The 25059-nt window shown below is 44.6% G+C and overlaps 1 protein-coding gene across 1 annotated transcript in view; it reads right to left on the bottom strand.

Annotated features, from left to right (window-relative positions):
- WDR19 (WD repeat domain 19) overlaps positions 1-21167 on the bottom strand; it is a 123013-nt gene extending 101846 nt beyond the window's left edge. The window contains exons 1-7 of the mRNA XM_074992613.1: positions 21111-21167; positions 17435-17526; positions 14800-14865; positions 7180-7305; positions 6732-6847; positions 5024-5139; positions 847-927 (exon numbers count right to left, since the gene is read on the bottom strand). Of these exons, the coding sequence (XP_074848714.1) occupies positions 847-927; positions 5024-5139; positions 6732-6847; positions 7180-7305; positions 14800-14865; positions 17435-17526; positions 21111-21116 (603 nt within the window). The 5' untranslated portion in view covers positions 21117-21167. The remainder of the gene's footprint in view (positions 1-846; positions 928-5023; positions 5140-6731; positions 6848-7179; positions 7306-14799; positions 14866-17434; positions 17527-21110) is intronic.
- Positions 21168-25059: the final 3892 nt, after the last annotated feature.

Below are 25059 nucleotides of genomic sequence, written 5' to 3'. Positions count from 1 at the left end.
AGGGCTTGGGCTTTGGTCCCCACTCTTGGGGTAATGAAGTAATTATTGTTATGAGAGGAGGGTCATGGTGTAAAGAAGTTTGAGAATGTCTACTCTGGAGGAAAAAAACGGATTAATTTTCAATGCTCTATTTTTGCATTCTCTGGTGACCAAATAAGTACCATTGCTATCATATGTAGAAGCAGGTAGCTTAATGTAGGGTAAGTTCTATATAACATAAGAAGGGAGGAGACCATCAGAAAACAGAGGCTCCTTACTAGACCACCTATAACAATGAAATAAGGAAGAACTTTGTCTCATGTTTGTGTTTGCTTGAAATGACAAGAATATTAAACAAAATGACTGATCTAAATTAAGATGGCAAACAGAATATTTTCTCTCAGTCTACAAGTGAAGCACTATTCATGCACTATTCACAATTCTTATTTTAGGACTATTGAAGTACATAAACAAAAGCCCGACTCCAAAGCACAAACCTAAAAAGCTAATAGCTGATAACTACAGATTTGAGTGTCCCCAAACTCTGAGTATTTGTGAATCTTACGATGCGACTTCAGCCTCTCTCTTAAAGCATTTGATTCTTAAATGTGAGTACCACTATTTGTTGTAAATGTTAAATGTCAAACATTTAAGAATAATAGTTATTTTAAGCTCTTCTAAAAACCCTACAAACAAAAGTAAAGTTGTGGTTTATTTTTATCAAAGAAATTCTCTCTTTTCAGATGCTCCCTGAACCTTTTAAGTAATACCGTATGCTAAAGTGGCAGACACAGTTAGGGCATTCCCCTTAATTCAGAACAATTGAGATGAGCTGAATAGCCCTGGGCACTGGTAACTCTCACTTACTGTACTTTCTCTGGTAGATAATCTTTCGTCAGTCTTCATCACTGAGAACTGCATATCACTGGGATCTGATCTCACTGATGTCTGGAAAGAAAGTCCAGATTCAGATACTATTATTCACTAGAAGATTTACCCAGCATTGCTGAGTTCCTTCAGGGCAGGAGACTGGTAACGCAGGAGTCAATTTTATAGCAAATGTGTCTATACCACCAAGCCCCTTCTCCCACCCTTTAGGGCTTTTAAGGTTGACATGGTGCTCTACCTGAATGAGAGGAGTAGCACTAAATTCGACCTTCCAGGGTTGAAATTGGGAAAGTGAAGACAGCATTGTTCAAGACAACATTCTTGGACATTGGCAGGTGTCCTACAGTGGCCCCTTGTGTTTGCTCAGGCCAGCACTTTCAACTCCGCTGCTGCTCTCAGCTATACAGGAAAAGGCCCCAGGAACTTTTGAATTTCATCTGCTCTTTGGCCAACACACCAAGCACAGCAGCACACCTGACCATGAATGCCCAGAGTTGTAAACAAGGTTCAGGATGGAGCATGTAGCAGATAGTGGATCTGACTGCTGCATGGGGAGAAGAAGCTCTGAAGGAAGAACTCAGAAGCAGCGGAAGAAATGCAGAAGCAGCAGAAAAAAATGCAGATATCTATGCCAAAATTGCATGGAGAATGGTGGGAAAAGAATGCACCAGGGACACACAGCAGTGCTGCATGAAAAAAAAAAAAAAAAAGGATTTCAGACAAATCTACCCGAAGACGAAGGAGGCAAATGGTCAATCCACAGCCTCAGACATGCCATGTTTATGAGCAGCTGCTTAGGATTCTAGGGAGAGACCCAACCACTGTCCCAAAATGGTTTCTGGATACTTCCCAAGCACCTCCTGAGGCAATCACTGGCAACAACAAGGATGATACTGTAGATTGGAAGGGGGAGAATGCTCAGCAGTCAAATGGAGGATCTGATATTACTGACAACCAGGTTGCATTATTCCATCCCCAGTGATAGGACACCTTACCAGCCAGCAGTAAGTTATCTGGCATCACTGCAGTACAAATAGCATAAGGTCCAAGTTTCTGGCCACACTGCAGTTTGTGGCCCACAACCACTCCCTATCATGTTCTGTGATTCAGAGAAGACTGACATAGCGCATGGTGACATGGGTGAAGTTCTGTAATTGATGGATTGCCTCAGAGCTATTTCTTCACTCATCCCAACAAACTATGACCTTAAGTTTGCTGCCCTGCATGCAATGGGCTTGATATTATCAACCCAGAGAATAGCCATGCTGTACATGGCAGGGAGCAGGGACTATGTGCCAACTATACATATTTGAATCCCTTGACCCACTGCAATCCTCCCACCAATTCAGGTTAATGTGGCAAAGGGGGACTGCAGTCTGCAATCCTACTGTGCAGTATGGGAGGGGCCCCTTGCAAATGCAACCCCCCATTTGCAAACACATTAACAGCAAGGACACGAATTTGCAGACACCCTTTCCCACGTGATTTCAAAGAGAAATCAAGGACCCTTCCTAACATGTTGCTTACCATGCTTGCCTGCAAAATGAATTCAGCTGCACAGCACTCTGCCATGTGTTATACCTTACTGATAAGTGCTCAGTTTAAATTGCAAAATTCAGCCTTGTACATAACATGTCTTTTGTGCTCTGAAATACTTCATTCACTGTAAAAAAGTTTCAAGTCTACCCTTCCACCCCTGCCCCAGTGCAACTTGAACCGTCAGTTGGTTACCTGCCTCTGCTCCTCTGGCAGTTAGGGTTTCACAGATTAGGTGGTTTAAAAAAGTACATGGGACAAAATGTTTAATGAGCTCACACAATCTGCCTGCCTGATAAGGCATAACTGAATGCATGGAAGTAAACCCTGTTAGAATGCGGTTGACCAGGGCAGAAAAATGTACAGGAAACATGAGCATAAGATGCAGGATAAGGTGTTGTGGCTCATGGGGGAGCAAATGGAGAAGGTGAGACATCTGATAGAGCTGCAGGAAGAACACCCTGAGCAGAACCCCCTTGCACCAATTGATAAGCCATCTGCCCTCCCCATCAAGTTTCATATCTTCCTCTCCCAGATATCCTAGAATGCAGGGGGTGGGGCAGGAACCCATTCAGATAACTCTCAGGGATGTCCACTGAAGCAGGATGCTGTTGTCCCCACAGCTTTGAGTGCTACATAAGGGGACTGTAATAAACCATGTGTCTTGGTGCTTTCCCCTTCCATTATCAGACCCTAGCTATACTCACAACTCCTTTTCAATTCTGACATGTCTGTGTTCCCTAAATAAAAATTCATGATTTCAGGTCAGGATCTTTATGCATTGTGCCAACTCTGTAGGGGTCGGAGGGGGGGATAGAGTTGTTGGTTCACAGGGCAACATGAATAACTGTACGAGAGCAGTTTGGTAACAAGCCACACACATAATTGTCACATTGTCTGGTCATTCAAAAAACTGGTTTTCAAAGCCTCTCCTTTTTGCCCTCATGCCTGGTTACATGTAACTGGCTGCCAGCCAATCTGCCTCGATCCTCCACCCTTCCAGAACTTTTCCTCTTTATTTTCACAGATATCATGCGGCATACTGCAAGCAGCAACAAAAATGGGAAAACAGTTTGAACCTTTCTCATTTGGCACCCTCAGTACCTGACTGCTACCAAATGAGAGAATTTACTGGACCCAATCAATATCATGTAGCAGCATTATCAATACTTCCATCGCTTACCAGACTTAGAAGACAGTTGAGGTAAATTAGAACTAAACAACAGCACAAAACGTTGAGAGCCAGGACTGGTGGCTGTAAACAAACTTTATGATACTGCAAGAAACTTGACCACACCCATGGTAAGTGGACATCTGGCTAACTAAAACTGTACCACAGATGTTGCCCGATCAGAGTGTGCAGGACTAGAGAGTGTCAACCTGTGTTACTTAACCTAGTCAATAACCTTTGCCAATGTTCTTTTAAATGGCCAAAGGTATATTCTACTTCCATCCTGCACTTGCTAAGCCTGCAGCTAAAGTGTTCTCTTACTCATTTCCAGGCTGCCTGAATATGGCTTCATGAGCCATGGTAGCTAGGATTAGGCTGGGTGGTCAAGGATAAATATTAGCATTTCAGTGTTTCCAGTGGTAATTTTCTGGTCTGGGAAGAAAGTTCTATCTTGCAACTTTCCGAAGAGACCAAAGCTGCTAGAGATGCATGCCCCATGCAGCTTTCCTGACCATCCCATGCTGATGGTAGTAAAATGGCACTTGTGATCCACTAGTGCCTGCAACACCATTGAGAAGTACCCAATGCAGTGTATGCACTCTGGAAAGATAGGGATGTGTATTCCATCTATCACCCCATCACAGCTAGGAACCCCATTGCCAAAAAGCCATCCATTATATTCTGCATGTTCTCCAGAGTCCCTCTCCTTCCTATCAGAAGGGTATTGATTGCCCTGGCTACTCAGATCACAGCAGCCCTCACGGTAGATCTACCACTCTGAACTGATTCCCAACTGACCAGTAACAGTCTGGCATTACACGCTTCCACAAGGCTATTGTCACTCACTTATGAACAGTTAGAGGGTCTGCCTCTGGTACTGCTGCATTTCCAGGCAGGAGAAAGCAATTAGCTAAGTTCCAGGAAAGTGACCTTACACATGCAAAAGTTTTTCAGCTGCTGGTCATCATTCCATAGCTACATAACTACTTGGTCCCACCAATCGGTGCTTATTTCCTGGGACCAGAAACAGTGTTCCACTGCATCAACATGCCTGACTGCCACCAACATATGCCAACTGCTCCATTCACTGTTCCTGCATGTCTTTGTCCACGGCCTCCTCACATTACTCCCAATGCGGGCAGCTCCTGGCCAAGTTTTGAACAAACTGCAGCTTAATGCATTTCAGGGGCAAGCCCATAACATACTGTACTGCAGAGTACTGCAGCCCCTAATGCAAGCCAAAGAAGCTGCTATAACTCAGGCAGGCACCAAAGTATGCTGAACTTATGCTCAGTCCTGGAAGCAGTTCAAGATTTAGTGAGTGTAAAGATGACTTATAGCCACTTTAGCACCCACTCAGACTAGGTACAGAGTTTGGTTTTTTGACCAGCAGAGAATCTTGCCACAGGATTATAAACAAAAGTAAAATTAAAAGGATGCTATGATTACCTGCCTTATAGTATCTCCTTCCTGATTGCTAATAGTTATCATTTTGTCTTCACTACCTAGTGCCAGCAAATTTTCAGTACTCCAGCAACCACAAGTGATCCGCTTGGTGTGTTTACCTGAAAAATAAACACACATTTAATCTGTACATAGGAAGAAAATAAACACAATTAGGAGATGGAAACATTGCCTCTAATTCATAACCCAGCTCATGCAGGTTTCAGCCCTACAATACACATTTAAAAACAGTAAAATTTAAAGGAAAGATTAATGTAATTCAAGTACATACGTTTTTAGAAAATACAATAAGGTCTCAGAGTACACGAAGGTTCCATTCCACGCACCCTCGTGTAACCCAGATTTCAAGTAAGTGGCAGTCCGTCTTTTTCCCTGGCAGAATACATGTTCCCTGCAGCCGGAGAAGCAGCGGAAAGGTAGGTCCTGGGATGTGGGGGGCAGTTGGGGAGGGTTAAGCCTGGTGGTGGGTTGGGGCCATGGGAGGTGGTGGGGGAGGGATAAGGCTGGGGTGGGTAGGGCTGCAGGGGGGGAGAGGAGTGAAGTTAAGCAGGAGCTGTGTGCGGGGTGGTGAGTCAGAGCCCTTCTCGGACAGTGAGCCAGGATGTGGCGGGAGGTTGAACTGGAGCCAGAGCCAGGTGCAGGTGGTGAGGAGGTCTGAAGTGGAGCTGAGCACGGGGGATTTAAACCAGGGCAGAAGGATGGAAAGGGGGCCGCGTGCGAGGTCTGAATTGGAGCCACATGTAGGAGGTTTAAACCAGGGTGGGGAGTGGAGGGTGAACCGGAGCCACACGCGAGGGGTAGTGAGCCAGAGGTGGAGGTGGCAGGTGAGCCAGAGTTGCGCATGGGTGGCGAGCTGGCAGGGGGTGTTGAACGGGGACCAGAGAGGTTGAGTCGGAGTCACGCCTGAGGGGTGGTGAGCTAGAGCCAGAGGCAGGGGTCGGGGGTGAGCGGAGCTGGAAGGCCAAGCCTGGGCCATGCAGAGCCAGTGGAGTTGAGCCAGGGTGGGGGGAGCGAGTTAAGCACAACTGGAAATCGCACTACAGGTTTTACAATAGGAATCGGGGTCAGTCGCATAAGAGCAGGGTCACATACTCTGAGTTCATGTACTTTGAGACCTTACTGTAATTAGGGTGTAAAGCAAAAAATTGACATGGTGAATATTAGAGAAGGCATGATAATCAGTGGAAAATATGTTATCAAAATTCTTTTCTTGTTTAAAAAGTCCTAGAGAAAAGCTTCTGTATCTTTATGAAACCTTTACGAACTTCTAATTTTTCCACCTGTTTTGCATCAAAACTCTCCAACTGTTTACTGTAGCCACCATTTTTCTGTCCAAATGGGATTCTGAAGTATATTGATATTTCTCCTCAAAACATACCATAGGAAAAATAGACTATCGATACAAAAATTCCAATGCCAATTTTCTGGCCTGTGAAGCATGGGAAACAATTTAACCACATGACAGCACAGAACGTTGTCTCTAGGTCACCACAGAGATATTTTAGAAAGTATTCAATAAGAAATCATTCTTGCACAAATAATAAACCACAAGTAGCTATTTGAACCAAAGTACACTTTGGAGTTATAGATGATTGTATTTTTACACTGAACTAAAAGAAAACATAATACTATGAGTAAAATTTTATTCTCACATAAATGTGTGCAAACCTAATGAATTCAGTATAAAACGTACCAAGAACAGGAATTTTACGAGAAGTCTGTCGGTTATAAATAAGCAAGTTTCCCTTAGTTGTTCCAACAGCAAGTAAGGCTCCAACTTTGGACCAAACCAAGAAAGACATTGGGTCTCTGAAATATTAACACACATACACACACACAAAATCATCTTATAGGATGCATCAGTGAAATTCCTTTTTAAACTTAAAAACAAAAGCATTTTAATTATAATTCTTTTCGTATTTTCACAGTGTTGTGTAAACTTGAACTGAATTTAAGTGATTCATTCATTTAGGGGGGTTTGCCACTTCACTTTCAGATTTGCTTAAGCATTCTCAAAAAAGCAGTGAACTCGGGGAGGAAAAAAGCTAATTTGTTTAAATATTTAGAAGTGTACAAATTCTATGCACTTAGGTATACTATTCTTGGTATGTTTTACATTTTACAAGGTTTGCTATTCTTACCTCATACCACTGTCCACCTGGCTTGTTTTGTTCGTGTTGGCATCCCACAGATAAATGGTACTGGATTTGTCAGCAATTATGGCTAAGATGTCTCCATCTTTATCCCAGTCCATAGCAACACAGTTGCTGAACAAATGGAGCGAGAGACAGAAAAAGAAAACCTTTATTTGGGATTTTAAAAATGTATGAAGGTCCAAAGCCAGAGAAAAATTATATAAAATCAAAATTAAGTCCTTGACTCAAATTCTTCCTGCATAACTAACCCAAGACAGGATGAGACATTCATATGATACAAACCTGAATCTCTAGGTAAAAGTGGCACCCCAGCATTAATCTCATCTAAGATTATGACCTCTTTTTAATCACATGTGCCTTCAAAGGGGGCTCCAGAGCTCTGATCCCTTGGTAGGCCCCAGGGCTAGAGGGTCTCTTCCAAAGTACTCTGAATCTTCCAGGTACACCAAGCTGTCACCAACCTTTTGTTTTTTTGGAGGCCTCCTGATATTATTAGACAGGAGTTCAGAAAAACACAAGAAAGCAAAGAAGAAAAACAGCATATAAAAAAAATGAACAAAAGGACAAGAAAAAATGAGAAATAACTGAATAGTGCTTACGACATCAAACAGAAGAAACTTGGGATTCTGAATTCAGTTTTCAAGATAGGAAAGTTCCAAGACAGAGTCAGAAGGCAACACAGTGACCACAGAGGCATTTGGACTGAGCAGAAGGTCCTTCAGGTAAATGTCCTCGCTTTTACTTGAATCTCATGTGACAGAAGTGAATACTGAATATTGGCCTGCTTATTCAGATGTTTACTGTATATGTTGATTTACAAACAGTAGAGAAAAAAGGGCTCAGTATAAGATACCATTGACTAAACACTTACAGGTTGTTAAGAAACAATGCCTGAATTATTAGCTCTGAAGAGTCTACCTGCTGGTTCTCGGGCGCCACGTCACATGGCTCGTGGGGCTGCATGGCTTGGGGCTGGGCAGCTCTGGCAGTGCCTCCAGTGAGCCACCAGGGCAATGGGGGGCAGGGTTCCTGGCTAAGGGTGGGCAGTGCCTGGCTGCAGGGGCCATGAGGCAATTGGGTGAGTTGCTTTTGGACACCATTGTCCTAGCTGCTTGGGGAGAGGAGTCAGTGGGCAGGCAGACTTTGAGTCTGCAAGCAAAACGTGGACATTTATGAAAAGATGTTGTGTTGTGAGCTATCACAAAATCCAAGAAGCCAGCAAGTGATTCGGGTCATCTCCCAAGATGTGCCAATATTACAAACAGCTGGATGCCATTCTTGGGAGAGACCCAACCATGGTGTCCACTCTTAGGTGAGACTCTCCAGGAGGCCCTTCTGTGGAGTCTGAGGAGGTGGGGAGCCAAGCCTAGAGAAGAAGCAGGAGGAAGAGGCCAATGAAAAGGAGGACGGGGGCAATCAGCAGAGGACTAAAGATGCTTTCCCTGGCACCCTGGAGCTCTTCACCCTGGACCTCAAACCACTCTCCTCTACCCCGACACAGGAACCATCAGGACACAGCTGTTATATTTTTCTTCTAGAATACAAGTGAGTTGCAGCTGTGTTTAGTTATATGTTTCTGTGTGAAGCACGTTCTTTGAAATTGCTACAAGGGCATTGCAGGGCAAGCGCAGTGGTTCTATGCTCCTCAGAACAGCATGTTGCTATTTCTGGGGATGGAGCGCTTATTCTTTTTGGAGATCTCCAGGAAGGTCTCATCCAGGTACTCTTGTGTTTTTTCCATGAGGTTTTTGGGCAGGCCTGACATTGTGGCTTCCACGATAGCACACCTTCCCATGCTAGGCAACCAGATAGTGATCTGGTATCATGGTGTGACACAGCCTTTTGGCAAATTTTCCAGGCTTGGGCTCACAGGGGATGAGCATTTCCTCTTTTTCGCTATCTGTTATTCTTACATGGGTGATGTCTTTTCTGGCAACCTAAGGAAGCATGGAAATTTGTATTTGATTTTTTTGCATTGCTGCCTGCCCATTTAAATTTCCTGGGACCACACTGCTGTACCACATGGTTGGTGCGCTCTCCATCTCCCTCTTCTCCCCACCACTGAGTGCAGCTGGCAGACTCTCCTAGCCTTCTCTCCTTCCCCACATTCTCTTTTGGCTTGATCAAGCTGCTGAGAAACTCTTTCCCCAACCACATGGCTAGAAAACATTGTCCCCTGCCTTTCTTTGCATTTTACAGGATCCCTTCCCTTCACAGCTGGCCACGCATCTGGAATCGAACCCTTCCCCTTAGCCTTGTGGCTGCTGGGCTCTGTGGGCCCTACTCCTGGACACTGTCATGTCCAGCATGGGCTTTCCCTGCTTCAAATGGCCTTTTCCTCTACATAGGATTGATCCAGGGACCACTGAGAAACCTTTCTTTGCACTTTACAGGGATCTCTGGAATCAAATCCTGCCCTTCCCCCCACTGGCTCCTGGACACTGGCTGGCTTTCCCTGCTTTAACCCCACACCTCCACCCACGCCTTCGTAAGTGGGCAATGCCTTACTATGTCCACAATTAAATAGTCTGGATAAGTGATAGCTAGGTTCACTGCAGAGTTTGATTCATTGCCATCCTTAAGAAACCGGAAGTGGCCTTGGAAAATAAAAGTCTCAGTGATTGTAGCACAGAGACCCTTTCATTGTATTGGTAAGCGCTTTCTGTGAATTGTCTCTCAATTTTGACCTTCACTTTTCAGCAGGCATCCCCAACATGGGATACAAGGTTGCCGTGACAAAGAAGTGCAAAAGATCCAAGCAGGACCTTATACTTCTGCAGCTGTAGAGGGCTGACAACAGAACCACTGCTAGCCACCGGGTCATGCAGGAGTGGTGGCAGAGGGTCCTCAAACTCAGGAAAGAAGACTCAGCCCTGCTTCTGACAGCTGTCAGAGAGCAAACTGACATCCTGTGCTCCATGCTGGACCTACAGCAGGGCTCCCCACACAGGATTCAGTTTGTGGACCCCATTCCCTGCTGTGTGGGCTCCTCTCAAAATAAGTCACCCACCCCTTATCGTGGTCCCCAAATGCAGAGAGGGAGGGCAAGGATAGTCTCCTGGCTCCACCCTCACGACCTCTTCCATCTGCAAAAGGTTATTCCACCACCCTTAACATCCATTATTTTCCATGCAGCTTAACCTCTTTCTGTAGTCCGATTTATTGATTCACGTGAGTGGTAGGGTGCACAAATCATTGTGTGAAGTGGGGTGGTTTCACAACAGCTAAATGCTGTAGAATCACACCTGCTCATTCATTCTTTCAGCTGGAGCAGGCTGATAGCAGAGCTAATGCTAACACAAAGTGCACAGAGGACTTGTGACAGAGGGACCCAGGCAGGGGCGGTGGTTGCCAAAGCTGTTGGGGCTAGTGAGACTCCAGAAGGGCTGACTAGAGCCCAGGATCTTGGGCTGGTGGCTCCTTACGAGGGCCTGCATGGGGAAGCCAGTTGCCAAACTTGGCTTATTTCATGCATGTGTGCACTTCTGCTAAATTCATCTTAGCCTCCCCGCCAACCCCACAATACAAACTTTCTTATTTTGAAAATAACCCTCCTTTGCATCCCTTCTTTTCCGTGCAACTTAACTCTCTCCCACTCCAAATAAAAGTATTCTTTTTGTGAAAACGACAGTACAATTTATCGGTTCACATTTGGTGGGGTGCACAAATCATTGTGGGGAGTGGGGGTGGTATTACAACAGTCAAATACAGCAGAATTATGTGGCCACCCAATCATTCATAAAGCTGTTTTTCAGAGCCTCCCCGATTGCCGCTGCCTCTGCATGTGCATTGGTGAATGCCCTTGAGGGTGGCTGTGCATAAGCCCTGCCCATGCCATCTGCCTCTGTGCTCCAGACTGTCATGAAATTCTCCCTTCTGGATTCACAAAGGTTATGCAAAATGCATCACGCTGCAATCACGGTGGGGATATAGTTTCAGAAAGGTTCAAACAGGTCAAAAACCACCTGAACCTATCTTTTAAATGCCCAAAGGCACATTCTACTGCCATTTAGCACTTGCTCAGTTCATAGTTGAAATACTCCTTGCTGCAGTCCAGGGCGCTTGTGTATGGCTTGATAAGACAAGGGAGCAAAGGGTAAGCAGGGTCACCCAGTATTACCATAGGCATCTCCATGTTGCCAATCTTGATTTTTCCAGTCTAGAAAGGAGCTTTCTGTACAGACCAAAATTTCTGAAGACGTGCACGTTGTGAACCTTTCCCAACCATCCCATGCTGATGTCAGTGACATCCTTTGTGATCCACCACAGCCTGCAACACCATTGAAAAGTATCCCTTGTGATTTATATACTCAGAGGCAAGATGGTCCGGGGCTATGATGGGCATGTGCATGCCATCTATTGCCCCACTACAGTTCGGAAACCCCATGGCAGCAAAGCCATCCACTATGCACTGGACAGTTCCTAGGGTCACAATCATGAGACAGCAACAGATTGCATTGGCTACCTGCATCAGCATGGCCCCAACTGCAGGAATGCCCACCCCGATTTGTAACTGTTAAACAATGCACACTTTCATACGTGATTGCCACTAGCTTTGGAACCATTAGAGTAGGTGTCATTCTTGTATTCCTGCACTTCAGGGTGGGTGAAAGCAAGTCAAAGTTCCATGAAAGTAGACTTGTGCATGCGAAACTTCAGCACCCACTACTGGTTGACCCAACCTCCAAAACGCTGCGGTCCCACCACTGTGTGCTGGTTCCATGAGTTCACAAATGCCACTCCACTGCAAGCACTACACCTAGGGCTGCCAGCATTCCTAAGTTCCTGGTCTACAATTCTTCAATTTCATCTCTATCCTGTTCCTCCACAACCACCATTACAACCCACTGCCTTTCTTGAAACAAATACTCTGCAACATTCTGGGAAGTGGCTGTAAACACACTGTGCAATGGTTTGAAGCATTTGAGGAGCCATGCTAGTGCTAGTGCTGATCTGCAGAAAATGGTGCGGTCTGCCATTTGCTTTCGTGTGGTGAATGGGTGCCCTGCATTCTGGGATAATGACATCAGAGACCCACAAGCAACTGCAGCACATTTTTTTCAGCCCACAACCTAATAGTGCAAAACCCCCAGAATGCAATAGGGCAAAGGCATTGCTCACACAGTCAAACTTAGATAAGGCAATGGAGTCAACATGGAGAAACAGTAAGTCGACTTTCCTGAACAACTACGGACACAACTTAAGTTTATAAAATCGAGGTTAAAAAGATCAAATGTATTAAAATTGATTTTTATTTTGTAGTGTAGACATAGCCTAACTTGCTGTGCCTAATAAGAGTGGGGTGGGAGGGGTAGGTTCAAACTCTTAAGCAAGAAAGTTACAGTTCAGTACACTGCCCTGAGGCTCTTTGGAAAAAAAATCAGACTTTTTGAGCTAAACATCAGTTATTCAGCCTCTGGGAACTGCTTAGGCCTTCAACCTTTGTTCAGGTTAGATGCATCTACAGACCCGTCAAGCTTTTTCACTGACATGTACACTTCTGGACTCAGACTGGTGCCTGTGAGATGGGAGGATCCCAGAACTCAGGATGCAGCCTGAGCCTGGAAGTCTACATTGCAATGAAAGAAGCCCTGCAAGCTTGAACCTCAGGAACTGAGTCATCTAGCATAGGCCTGCTGTGTGTTTTCTCTGCAGTGTCAACATCAACTTGGGCCTCTCAGAGTGACTGACTACAATGGAGCTTGAATTGAGTACTAGTCAGTCACAAAGGACAACAAAGCTCTACATTAAAACATCATTGCCTGACAGGCTGAGGAATTAAAATATGAGCAATAATAAAACCTTTTCTTTGAATAATTAACAAGCCACAAAGTTAAATTAATTTCTAATCAGAGTTAAAACCCTGTCTAGTTATGGAGGTAAATCAGCAGCAGACTAGCCAGGAGAACACCAACCAGTTTATTGCAGAGTGCAGAATGTAAGAAAGACTATTTGCTTTCTGGTCATGTCACACACCTACGCGGCTCGTAGCCATCAGAGCTTGTGTTCACCATCCTGAACACAGAGCCACTCAGCTGGACGAGCAGAGACGGATGGAATTGTTTATAGACTCCACATATAAGGACACTGGAGTAAGTTCACCTCAGAACTGATTTGCCCAGTCATCCAGCTGAACAACCCAGACTCAAGGTGAAATGGAGGAACATACTCCCTTACACTGGAGCTCTCCTTCTGACTACAGGTACACCTACACTTATCTGAAGATCAGCTTGATTGCAGTTGATCTTCTGGGGTTTGACAAGCTAAATTGAACCATCAAGACGGAATAAGAGAGGGCAATGGGAGAGTTTCTCCTATGACCTCCCGCTATGAGGATGGCCAGAAAAAAAAAATCAATCTATGATATGTCAACTCCAGCTGCATAATTGTTGTAGATGGAGTTGCACTTCTTTAATCAACTTTTTCACATAGTGTACACCTGCCTTGAGACAGCAGAGACTGACACTACTCTTGTACTGAGGGGACTGAATTACAGTGGGGTAAAACAGGTACCTCTACACTGCAGCAAAAACAACAAAAAACAAAAACAGAAGCAAGTCTCAGAGCTCAGGTCAACTTGGTCTCACACTATGGTGCTAAAAATTGCAATGTAAATGTTCCTGCTTTGCCTGGACTCAAACCTGGGTGGATACGGTTTCGAAACCTTGCTTCAGATTGAGCTGGAACATATAGATTATTATTTTTAAGCCCTGTAGCTAAAAATAATATAAATCTAAATAAGCAGACCCATGCGCTGAGACTGCTGCCCCAGAAGTTACTTTGTAATACAGAAATACCTAAAGACTAACTGTGGAGATGCGAGAATGATCTTCAGAAATGTAGACAGTTGGTGACCATTAGAACAGTTTGGTGACTTTATTCTCAGATGCAAGAGGAAGAAGTCACAAGATAGCTAACTAAATTGCAGGTAAGCACTGGGGTAGAGTTTGCAGTCATGGTATGTATTGGTACCAATGATGTAGGGAGTTAGAGGGGAGAGGTGAATTTAGAATATTAGATAGAAGGTATAGGTCCAGGACCTCACTGGTAGCTTTTGGTGAAATGCTTTGAGTTCCATACACAGGTCCAGGTATGCAGAAGTAACTTAAGGTCTCAATGAATAGATGAAAAGATGGTGCAAAGAAGAGATTAAGCTTTGTAGCTACCAGTGAATATTTGGAGGAAGGAGGGCAGGAGACCTACTTAATTAAAATGGAACCAGATTAGAATAGAACAGAAAATGAATAAAATCACAGTTTAGGGTGCAGACATAAGATGAGCAGATGATGTAAAGAGAAAATTCAGGTAAAGAAAGTATATTAATATGTTTATCTCAAACTTTGAACTTAAGTATTTTGAAACTGTCACTTTACACATATATATTTTAGCAATGAACTATTTATGTGAGGGCTTAAAATGATCTCTACCCTTCTTCTGATGAATAATATAATTAAAGAATGTTTTATGCACAAGGATATATAATTTTTTCCTGATTTTTCATGTATTGTGAATTCAGTTTGGCCTCAACATATCCTTCACACATAACTTTTATGTATGCATATGTTATTAATTTTTAATAAAGTGCTCCAAACCTTTAATACTTACCTTGGTAAGTTAATTTCATTTTTCTTCTGCCCATGACGATCAAAGATTTTCACAGTGTGATCAGCTCTAAAAATACAGAAGATGAATTCAGTCTTCTTGTATATTTGCAAATATCCTTAGATAGTCCATAAAAACTTTATCTATTGATCTTTCATGTCACAATATGGCTCATGAGTTTTACAGATTGATATTTCTAGGGGCTATATATATACTATAACAGATATTATGGACATATGTGCTGGTGTTGTAGCCATGTGGGCCCCCACAATATTAGCAAGACAGAACGGGCGAGGCAATATCTTAAGTTGGACCAACTTTTGATGGTGAAAGAAGTAAGCTTTCAAGATTACACAAAGCTCTTCTTCAGAGCTGGGAAAGATACAGCTTCTCTCTCTCTCTCTCACCAACAGCAGTCAGGCCAATAACACATAATGGACAAACTAACTTTTATTATTCATTGTTATCAGTTTTATAAGTCTTACATATAGCGTTAGAGGGTAAAGATTGTATTCAGGATCCCTGGGGGGAGTTACAGGATTTTCTACAAGATCTAAAATCTAAAAGCACTGGGAGGTAATTAATGAAAATCCTAAAGTAGGTAGCAGGTTTGGAGGAGACTCAGCCCCAGTAGAAACTGCACATACAAAACCTTGGCAGAATTTAATTTCAAATTGGTAGATGGCAATAAAGTCACTTTCAGTAGACACTCTGAAAGCTGCAAAAAATCAAACCTCTGCACATCTTGGCTACGTCTACATTCCAATCCACTTTTGGAAGTGGAATGCAAATGAGCAAGATTGAAAATGTAAATTAAGCACCAATTTACATATTCCATGGCTCGTTTGCACGTTCACACAATCATGCTTCCAGAAGAGGCTTTTCTGGAAGCAAAAAATAGCCGTGTAGAAAGGGTTCCTCTGAAAACAAAGCCAGTTTTTGAAAGAACCCTTCTTCCTATTTTGTTTCCGAAAGTACAATTCTTTTGAAAATGTGGCTTGTTTTCAAGGGAACCCCGTCTACACAGCTATTTTTTGCTTCCAGAAAGCATCCTCCAGAAGCATGATCACGTAAGAATATGCAAACGAGGCATGAGATATGTGAAAATGCAAATGAAGAGCAGATTTAATTTCACTCATTTGCATTCTGTTTCCAAAAGCAGAATGCAGTTTAGACATAACCCTCGTGTTTGCAAGAGTCAGGTGTCACCAGTCCTGAGGTAAGGCAAGCAGCCCCACTCTCACAGCTTTTGCACTTTCCAGCAGGGAGTGCAAGATCCATTCTCAGGCAGAGTAACTTCCCCTGTGACCAGGGCTAATCTTGCAGTCTTATGTGGGGGTGGTCTCTGATCTGCCTTACCAAGACTAGAGCCTTCACTGAATGCTTCATCTGAAGAAACCCAATGTCACTGGTCCCACAGTACAGGAACCCCCAGGCAGCCATTCCGTCACAGAAGTGAGGGAATAATATGGTGGAAGAAAGCTCACTATTACAGGACCTGTGACACTTGATTCCTGCTGGTACAAAGTTCAGAGAAGGCTGCAGTCCCAGAAGAGCAGAGCAGGAAGCCTGAGCTAGTACTTCAAGAATGATGTACTGGGGGGGCTCAATCCCTGGGCAAGAGCCAATTGGTAGGTGTGGCCTCCCCTCAGGCCAAGGGCTTGTCCTCTTCCTCCTAGCTCTGTATAGGAGTTCCTGCTTGCCTCCCAGGATCACAGATTTCCCCACACTTTGAACCTGTGGGAATCAAGTGTCACACGTGCTGCAGCCTTGCAGGAAACTTTCTGGAGCCAGAAGAGAAGATCAGCGCTCGCTTATTTCCCTCACTCACCAACCCACTAGAAACACAGGAGCCACCCTTGTGATAGACTCATTCAGCAGGAATTTCTCTGTGTCCAGGGACTCATCTTTCTCCACAGAGTCCTTGCCATGGTCTTTGCTCCACCACCATCCAGGTGAGGATGATAGCCTTCCCGCCCACCTCCTACCTCTGTGTCCTGGGTCCCTCATCCCTGCAGGCCTGTGGCCAGTTTTTGGAACACCTTGGCGCTCCACTGTTAGTGCTGCCCTAATGCTAATCCAACCCCCTCCTCCCTCTTAATTTCCATGAAATTAAAACCCAAAAAAGTCTTAAAAATAAAAACGTTAGCTGCCTCAGTTACAAAAAAAATCTGCCAAGCCTATCTATATGCTTGACCTACTTCAAGAAACTTGACAAAGAAATGAAAATTATAAAAATCCTCTTGATCAATGGTTAACCCTAAACCCTATGATTGCCTAGCTGGTCACTGGTTAACCCTGACTTTGCCCTTGAGAAAATAGAAGCATAAATACTGAACTGAAATCAAACCTACCGTGGTAACCATAGTAAATTACAGGAAGAACTGTAGCCTAACTCCCTGGGTTATAGGTGGACAGTTGCAGAATTCTACCGAAGAGTGGTGATGAGCTAGCGAAGTGCGAGACCTAGGTGGGGGTACCCTCCAGAAGGCCAAAAAGAGGTCAGAGGTGCAAGTTACCTCAGGAACTGTGACATACATTGTGATATTGAATATACAACATTAACAAAAGGATGTGAAAATACCTCACTTACCTCTACATATGCATATTATTAATAATATTTAAATAGTTCTCTTACCCTGATACAGCAAGGAAGTTTCCTAAAGTTTTCTGCCAGGTGAACTGCACAGGAGAACCAAGCAAACCCTTTTCTAATAGAGCAAATACTCGCTGAGGGAAGAAAGAGGGGAATTACAAACTTAAAAGCAGTAAGCACTGAAGAACATTAAACCTGCCTATTACATATTAGTAAATATAACTAACATTCAGTAAAAGCAAAAAAAGACAAGCTACAAGATATAAAAGGTACAAAAGGAACAGAATTCCATGTCAGCCTTTTGTTATACACCAGAAAGTGAATTTTTTATGACAGATGCTTCAGATCCGATGTTGAGAAAGCTCATTTTCAAAAACCTAAAGATGAAAATAGTACAAATATGCTTTAATTTCAACTAGCAATTTAAAAAAAAAAAATCCAAGTTAGGGAATTCAGATTTTTGCAAAGACAGAACATTTGATTGTTTCTCAGGGAGTTACTCCTTAAGTAACTAAAAGTATATAGTTATAGTGTACCCTCCTAGGTAGCAAATAGATGCATCAAATTTATTTTAAAGGCTCTATTTAGTTGTAAATCTTTGTGTTTTAATGGTTACACAAAATAATGGAAATTCACCTCTCTTTAGAAAATAAAGAACTTTTCCATTTGTAGTTGATTTAAAAGTCAATTATTTAAACCCAGGCTTTCTAATTAAGTCACCTTTGTTGCCCTTGTTCAGGGAAACAAGGAAAAAAAAATCCTGACTTTGTGAAGCACGTGCTCATCACCAGCTCAGAAGCAGAAAAGAAAGAAAACTGAAAATTATCATTTTAAAAGGTCCCATGAGCTATGAATAGGTGAGACTGGCAACACAAAGTTTTTCATTTGAAGTTCATTCTTTAAAAAAAAAAAAAATGGATAGGTTTGATCTGAGGAAGGTTGGTCCAGTGATTAGAGCACCTGGAAACCTGGAGCCCATTTTCTGCTCCACCACAAACTTTTTTTTGTGACCATGGGCAAGTCATTAAGCCTGTGACTCAAATGTTCCATTTTAAATACATTAGAGATTGTGAGGTACTCTACTGATGGAGACAGTTATCTAGCTAAGACAGACCAGACTTGTCCTAAGATACCCAATAAAATTATGCAATTTATATACTAAATTTAAATTCTAAATTTTAAAAAAATTAAAAAACAAATGCTACAACACAGCTGAGGTCTATATATGACATGTTCTGCTGCTCAAGCAAACACTGACATGGAATGTTAATAAGGTAAACCACATCTCAAAAACTACTAAGGGAAAAATATTAGTGAGTTTGTTGGCAAATTTCAGACATCGGTGATCTTTCAGCCCTCAGTCACGTGAGCTGCCAGCTTTAGGACAGCCAATGAGGGCCAGATTAAGACACACTGACAGGCCTGGCCAAAATGTTTGCAGGGGCCCAATGTAGCATTCTGACACTGAGACCTGACCAGTGGATGTCATAGTCAACTGGACAGTGGGACCCTAGGCAACCACTTTGCTTGCCTTACCCTAAGGCTGGGCCTGCATTCTGAGACCCTATGCTATCTCATGTTTACGAGGCCCCATAGCATTACCATTTTTAAAAAAAAATTATTTAGAGGCCCAAGTTGTAGCTTATATAGTTTGTGTGTAAGTCTGGCTCTGCAGCCAATACACAATCTGGAATGGCACAGAGCAGGAGACTGGGCAGCCCCTATTCACCCTTTCCTGACATATAAACAACCAAATCTTCAATGAACTCGAAAGTCAGCATATTTGCCTCTGGAACTCATTGCCATGAGATGTCACTGGCTCCCAGCTCTGAGAGGACCAGGCCTTTATATGGCCACTGACAACATCTAGTTACACCAGGTAAGCCTAAAACAGCATCTCTCAAACTTTTTGGCCCATAATCCACCTCATTCAATGCAAACCTTTCTGCAGAGCACCAGCCTCATAACAATAAAATGCACTTTCTTATCTCTATATATCTTAAATACTAAATTATTCATATCATGTTACTAGAGCATAAAAATGTAAATTGCAGCAACAACATGAGGGCATATATTTAGCTCTTATTGCATATATCATGTTAATTTACCAAACTTCATTTAAATAAAGTAAAAGTATTAATTTATGTTCAAAACACAATGTTGAATCTGTTGTTATTTATGGCCAGGGTGCAGAATCTTTGCTGGGTCAGAGGCCACTGACCCATGGAAGAAATCGCTCAGGGCCACACAAAGGTGGAAATTAAAAAAAAAAAAACCCCAATCCCCACCGATGTGGTTCCTGACCAGTGTTCCCTGTATGCTGAGAGCTAGGGCAGCTGCCCAGTCAGAGTCAGCGGCTGCCCAGCTAATTAGCAGAGTGTCCAGAGCTGGCAGGAGATATTTCTGTTGGTTGTGTGCACTAAGGCATGTATGCATCTACATAACAAAATGTATTCTACCCATGGATGGAAAAAAATACAGGGACCACTGCCCCGCACTGAGACACCTCCCTCCCCTTGTATTCTAGCCATTAGGGGGAGAGGTAGAGGAATCATTGAGGTTCAGGGCTTCCCACAGAACAGATGATCTCTCCCGGGGTACCAGAGCCAGTAGGTTTGTGGGCCTTGCTAGGATCTAGGGTGGGACCAAAAATGAAGGTTCAGGGTGTGGCAGGAAACTGCTGGGGAGCAGGATAGGGATGGTTGTGTAGGGTCTCAGCAGGAGATAGCAAGGGTGGAGGATATGGGCAGGTGGGAAAGTGATGGAGGAGACTGAGGGTGGGAGGTCCGTGTAGGAGGAAGAGTGCAAGAGCAGGCTAAGAGCGAGGGGTCCAGGCATGAAGGTGATGAGCCATGCTTACCTGGCTCTACATTTCCCACTGCTCCCAGGCACACCCTATCCCTGGTGCTCCCATTGGCCATGATTACAGCCAATGGGAGCAGCAGGGAAAGCCTTCCATGAGGCAGCTTCTTCATCTACTTCCATCCCCCAGCCAGAGAGTGGAGGGGGAGCACACGAACCTGCTTTGCCTGTGGGGCTGGAGACTGCCCCCGCCAGCAGGAAGCCAGGGCTGCACACCTACCTTGCAGGGGCAGAGGGATATCAGCACAGACGCCCGCTGCAGCCCACCTACAGGCTGGTGGTAGACCACTAGTGCTCCACAGACCACCCTTGGCAAACCACTGGCTTAAGAACAGCCACTGCCGTACCCCAGGTCTGGAAGTGTGAAATAACCTCGTGCAACAGTCCAGAGCCTAGCCCTGTGCTGCTGGGGCGCCGGGTGACGACTCCCCATTGGGCAGGTTATTGCCACAGCAGGGCCCACTTCAGGCAGCTACTTCCCCAGCAGCGACCTTAGTGCTCCACGGCCGTTCCCAACAGCCCGCACAGCAGAGCGACCGCCATTCCCTGCTACCCCTTACAGGAATGAGCCCGCCCTCGCCCCACAACTCCACCGCAGCGCCCGACCCTCGGGCCCGCTACCGGCGCGGCCCTTCCAAGACACGGCAGCCTGTCCCCACGCGCTCGGGTCAGCCTGCGCTGACCCCCATCCAGGGTAGGGCGTCGAGTGCCGCAGGCCCCACGCCGGGCTGTCTGTTCATTAGGTCCCTCAGCCCCACGCACAGCCTATCACCCCCGCGCCAGAGTGAGCGCGAGCTGCTGGAAGGGCCCAGCCGCCACGAGCCCTGCCCCGGTAACGGCATTTTTACAACTTTACCTTCATCGTCTCCCTGAAGCTCCCCCTCAATATTTCAAGCGCGCATGCGCTGCCCCGCTGCTAGCCGGGGGAGCGCAGCCCCAGCCGCTAACAGCGTCTCTGTCACCCAGGAGATCGGCACTCGACCAATCAGAGGGAGGAGGCGGAGCTCACGGCTCGTCAGATCGGAGAGCCGCAGCTGCCGGCGCTGTGCAGAGGCAGCCCCGCCCAAAGGGGCGGCTGCAACAGCCGGGGAGATGGGTGCGCCGACGGACTCCATTTGGCTTCTCCGAGGCCCTTCCCTGGGAGCTGCTCCCCGGCCGTCGTGGGTAGCGGCCAAGGACGATTTGCGCACGGCTTTGGTGTGGGGGCGGGGCCGCCAGGACTAAAGACGCTACCCCGCAAGCTAGCGGCCTAAACCTGCCGTAGACACTAGGGGTCGCCTCTGCCCCGACCCGTAGCCGCCAGCGGTTGTTCCTGTCCTGCAGGCTCAGCTGTGCGTGTCACATTACAAAGGGGTCTGCCCGGCCGCTCCGTGTGAACGAGGCAGACGAGCACGGGTGGACGGCTGGGGTTTCTATTAGAGTGCAGAGCATGCCCCGGACTAACCAGGGATGCAGGGTGGGGTGTCCTGGCCACCTGATAAATAAGATTAATGTCAGCTCCCCTGACAAAGAATGATAGTTCTGGGGGGAGGGATAGTTTAGGGAGTTGAATATTGGCCTGGTAAACCCAGGATTGTGAGCTCAATCGTTGAGGGGGCCATTGAGCGTTCTGGGGTAAATAGATTTTATAACAACAAAAAAGGGGGGGGCGCTCAGTACTGTGAAGAAGGGCACCAGACTCAGTGACTTCCTGAGGTCCTGTCTAGCTGTATGAGGTGTGTGTCTCCACCCAAAAATGTTGATTTAAATCATCAAGTTACCAAAAAAGACGACTGTGCTTGCAGTGCACTTAATTTTGGGGTAAGTCCCACTGAACTCACTGGCATGTTTTTGAGAAAAAGTATAGAATGGGGTTCCCTTGGGAAAGCTGAGTTACACTGAAGTGAAATAGAGAATACTTAACAGCATCACTCTTATGGTCTGTGGTGATGAATTTCTTAAGTAGAGGACACTATCTTCTTCCCTCTTTACTAGACAGAAATTGCCAATATGGGGGATGGCAGGAACACCCTGAAAATCTTAGCCACCGGGTGAAGCTTCCCCCTGCCACCAGCAGCAGCTAGCCTCCTGGGTCCTTGGTGGGGTGTAGCCACCCTGTACAGCAGCAAGTCTCTGAAAATCTTGGACAGCAGGGGAGACTTCCCCCTCGTGCCAGAAAGGCTCCAAAAATATTTTTGGTGAGGGGCCACTTGAAGTAGTCACCCTGTGCAGCAGAAAGACCACAAAAATCTTAGTTTCCAGGGGAGACTCCCCACTCAGCTGCTGCAAGCCCCTGAAATTCCTTACCACCCTTGGAACCCTAACTGCATGCAAGCAAGCACATGGTGCTGCCTGGCAGCATGGTCAGCACAAAACAGCAGGCACGTCCTTTTATCAGGTCAAGGGCTACACATGTGATTGAGCGCAGGAAAGACTCTGCCTATGTGGCACCTGTGGGGGAGTGATGGAGGGCACGCATGAATGTACACTGCTCAGAAGAAGTTTTCACAGCCTCTTATGCAAGGATGACCCCCACAACAGCCTTACTGCCATGTGGTGCAGCAGGGCAGCAACTGGCACTGGGCAGTGCACAACAAACTACCAAGTGTAGAGACAACCATGATCTCCACGGTGGGGCTATTTGTAATGGGTAGATGTGCTCACAGCACTAATAGTAAAGAAATAAAAACATTTCTCAGGCTCTCATATAAAAATGACCCCCCAAGCCACAGGCTTCCTGGTCCTGATTTGAAATTCAGTCTGCCCACTACCTAATTCCTGCACACCTGGAGAGCAGAGACCAGAGTGGAGCACTGTGAGGCATTGTGGGTTACATATGGGACAACTCTGGAGGCTAATAAATTTGATTTTTAAGACATGTTGCTTCCACACTGGCCCTTACTAGAACTTTTAAACTCGACCTTGATGCTACACCCAGCAAGTACTGACAATATATCCATATTAGTGCTCCCTAAATCATGCTAGTGGTATTTACAGTGAAGACAGCCATGTGGTAATATCGAGCTAACTGCCTTAAATTTGAATCTATCTCAGGGTCCATGTAGCCCTAATTAACTAAACAAGCCAGAAGGATTAGTTAAACTAAGGTTTTTCTTCTAGCAACATCAAATACAGCAAGCAACTTCGGCACTTACCTGTCAAATCACACTTCTGCTAAAAGGCATAGACTCTTGAAGAATGATACATTGCAAAGTGAATTATTCAAGTTCTTAACCATTGATCCAGTCAGCCATAGCCACATCTTCATATTATTTTCTGCCATTTTCTTTATGATGCTTTAATTCTTTCAACTGAGGCCTGCCTCATCTTTTTACACTTGACATGTTTTCCTTTTTCACCCAGGGAATGAGTTTCTTCAGAATATTCCCAGATAGGCTCTCTCTCACACCCAGAAGCCATGGCAGTTTTTCTGTGACAAAACTGTAGGGGAATATAGGAAGCTGTGTAATGTGCTGAATAACGTCTTCTGTGTTTCTTTCTATGCTGCCCCTGTCCTTTCCTATATATTGTCTGTCTTTAAGACAGTGTCTTAACTAACTCCTTCACTAACGTGTTTGGCTAAGGTCCACGATCACATAAGTTCAGAACAAGAACAGTTGTGTCTTTCTTTGAACATGTTACTGTTTAGTGTGCTGACAAACAAAAATTGAACACCCAGAACCTTCAAGAAGCGAAGAGCTATTAGGCTGGACAGACTAAATCTCTTTCATTCATTTTTATGAGACTCAATATGTGTAGCATGTTCACGCTGAGACAATTGTAAATTTCATTTAAAAATAAATTAGTGAAGGTTTTAAAAATAAAATACTACATTTAAATTCAAAAAAATCTGATTTAAAAGAAAAACCAGATTTTTATTCATCCGCTCCCCTGGCAGGAAGTCAAACACACATATGGCATAGGGGCTGGCATCACCTCAGCCTTTTTGAGATAATCGTATGTTACCTCTTCATCACTGTAAATAGAGGACTTTTTTTTTTCTTGCTTCTAATGTATTTATAGACTACAATATAGCCTTTAATGCCTCTTTTTACTTCCTTAAATATCTCTTGCTAGATTTTCTGCCATTGTTTCTGCCTTTTTCTGCCATAGTTCTCTGATTTCATCCCCACATGCTGGTACTGTTTTTTTGTATGCCTCCATAGCAATTTGTCCATGTTTGCACTGGTTGTAGGATTTCTTCTCTGAAGCACTCTAGATACAGCCATATTACCACCTAAGTTATTGCTCCTTTATAATGACCCTGTTGTACTTTTCCTCCACCACCACCAGCGTTCTCTTATTTTTTCCATTCATGTGTGGAACAAATATGTGCACAGAGGCACATGAAGATGTGTACCTCCAGCAGAAACACATACTGCCTGCTGTTGGTGTTCTGCTAATCAGCTGGGCAGCATTTGAATCTCTCCGGGTAGCTGCTGAAGTGCTCAGTTTACAGGGAACACTGACTACCATCTCCCTTAAGCCCTTTAATAAAGTCTTTTTTTATGTCTACCTGTGAACATTAGTCATCTGCTTCCCTTGAACCTAATTCAAAGCTCTCCTCAACTAAATTGGTACACAGAGATGCTTTCTCCTTCCTGGTTAAGTAGATATCATCTCTTCACAGCAGTTCTCCTTCATGAAACAGCATTCTATGATTAAGGAAACAAAAGCCCTCCTGTCAACACCACCTGTGTAGCCATGCATTCATCTCCTGGGCCCTTACCCTCAATTAATGAGTTCCATAGGTGTGGTGTGATGTAAGAATACAGGATTGACTTCCAGATCTGCCCAGCCCACTATCCTTGATGACAGCTGGTACT

Source organism: Carettochelys insculpta, chromosome 4, assembly GCF_033958435.1.
Source record: "Carettochelys insculpta isolate YL-2023 chromosome 4, ASM3395843v1, whole genome shotgun sequence".
Classification (NCBI taxonomy): Eukaryota; Metazoa; Chordata; order Testudines; family Carettochelyidae; genus Carettochelys; species Carettochelys insculpta.
Note: the sequence above shows the minus strand (reverse complement) of the source record. Positions and strands in the feature narration are given on the sequence as shown.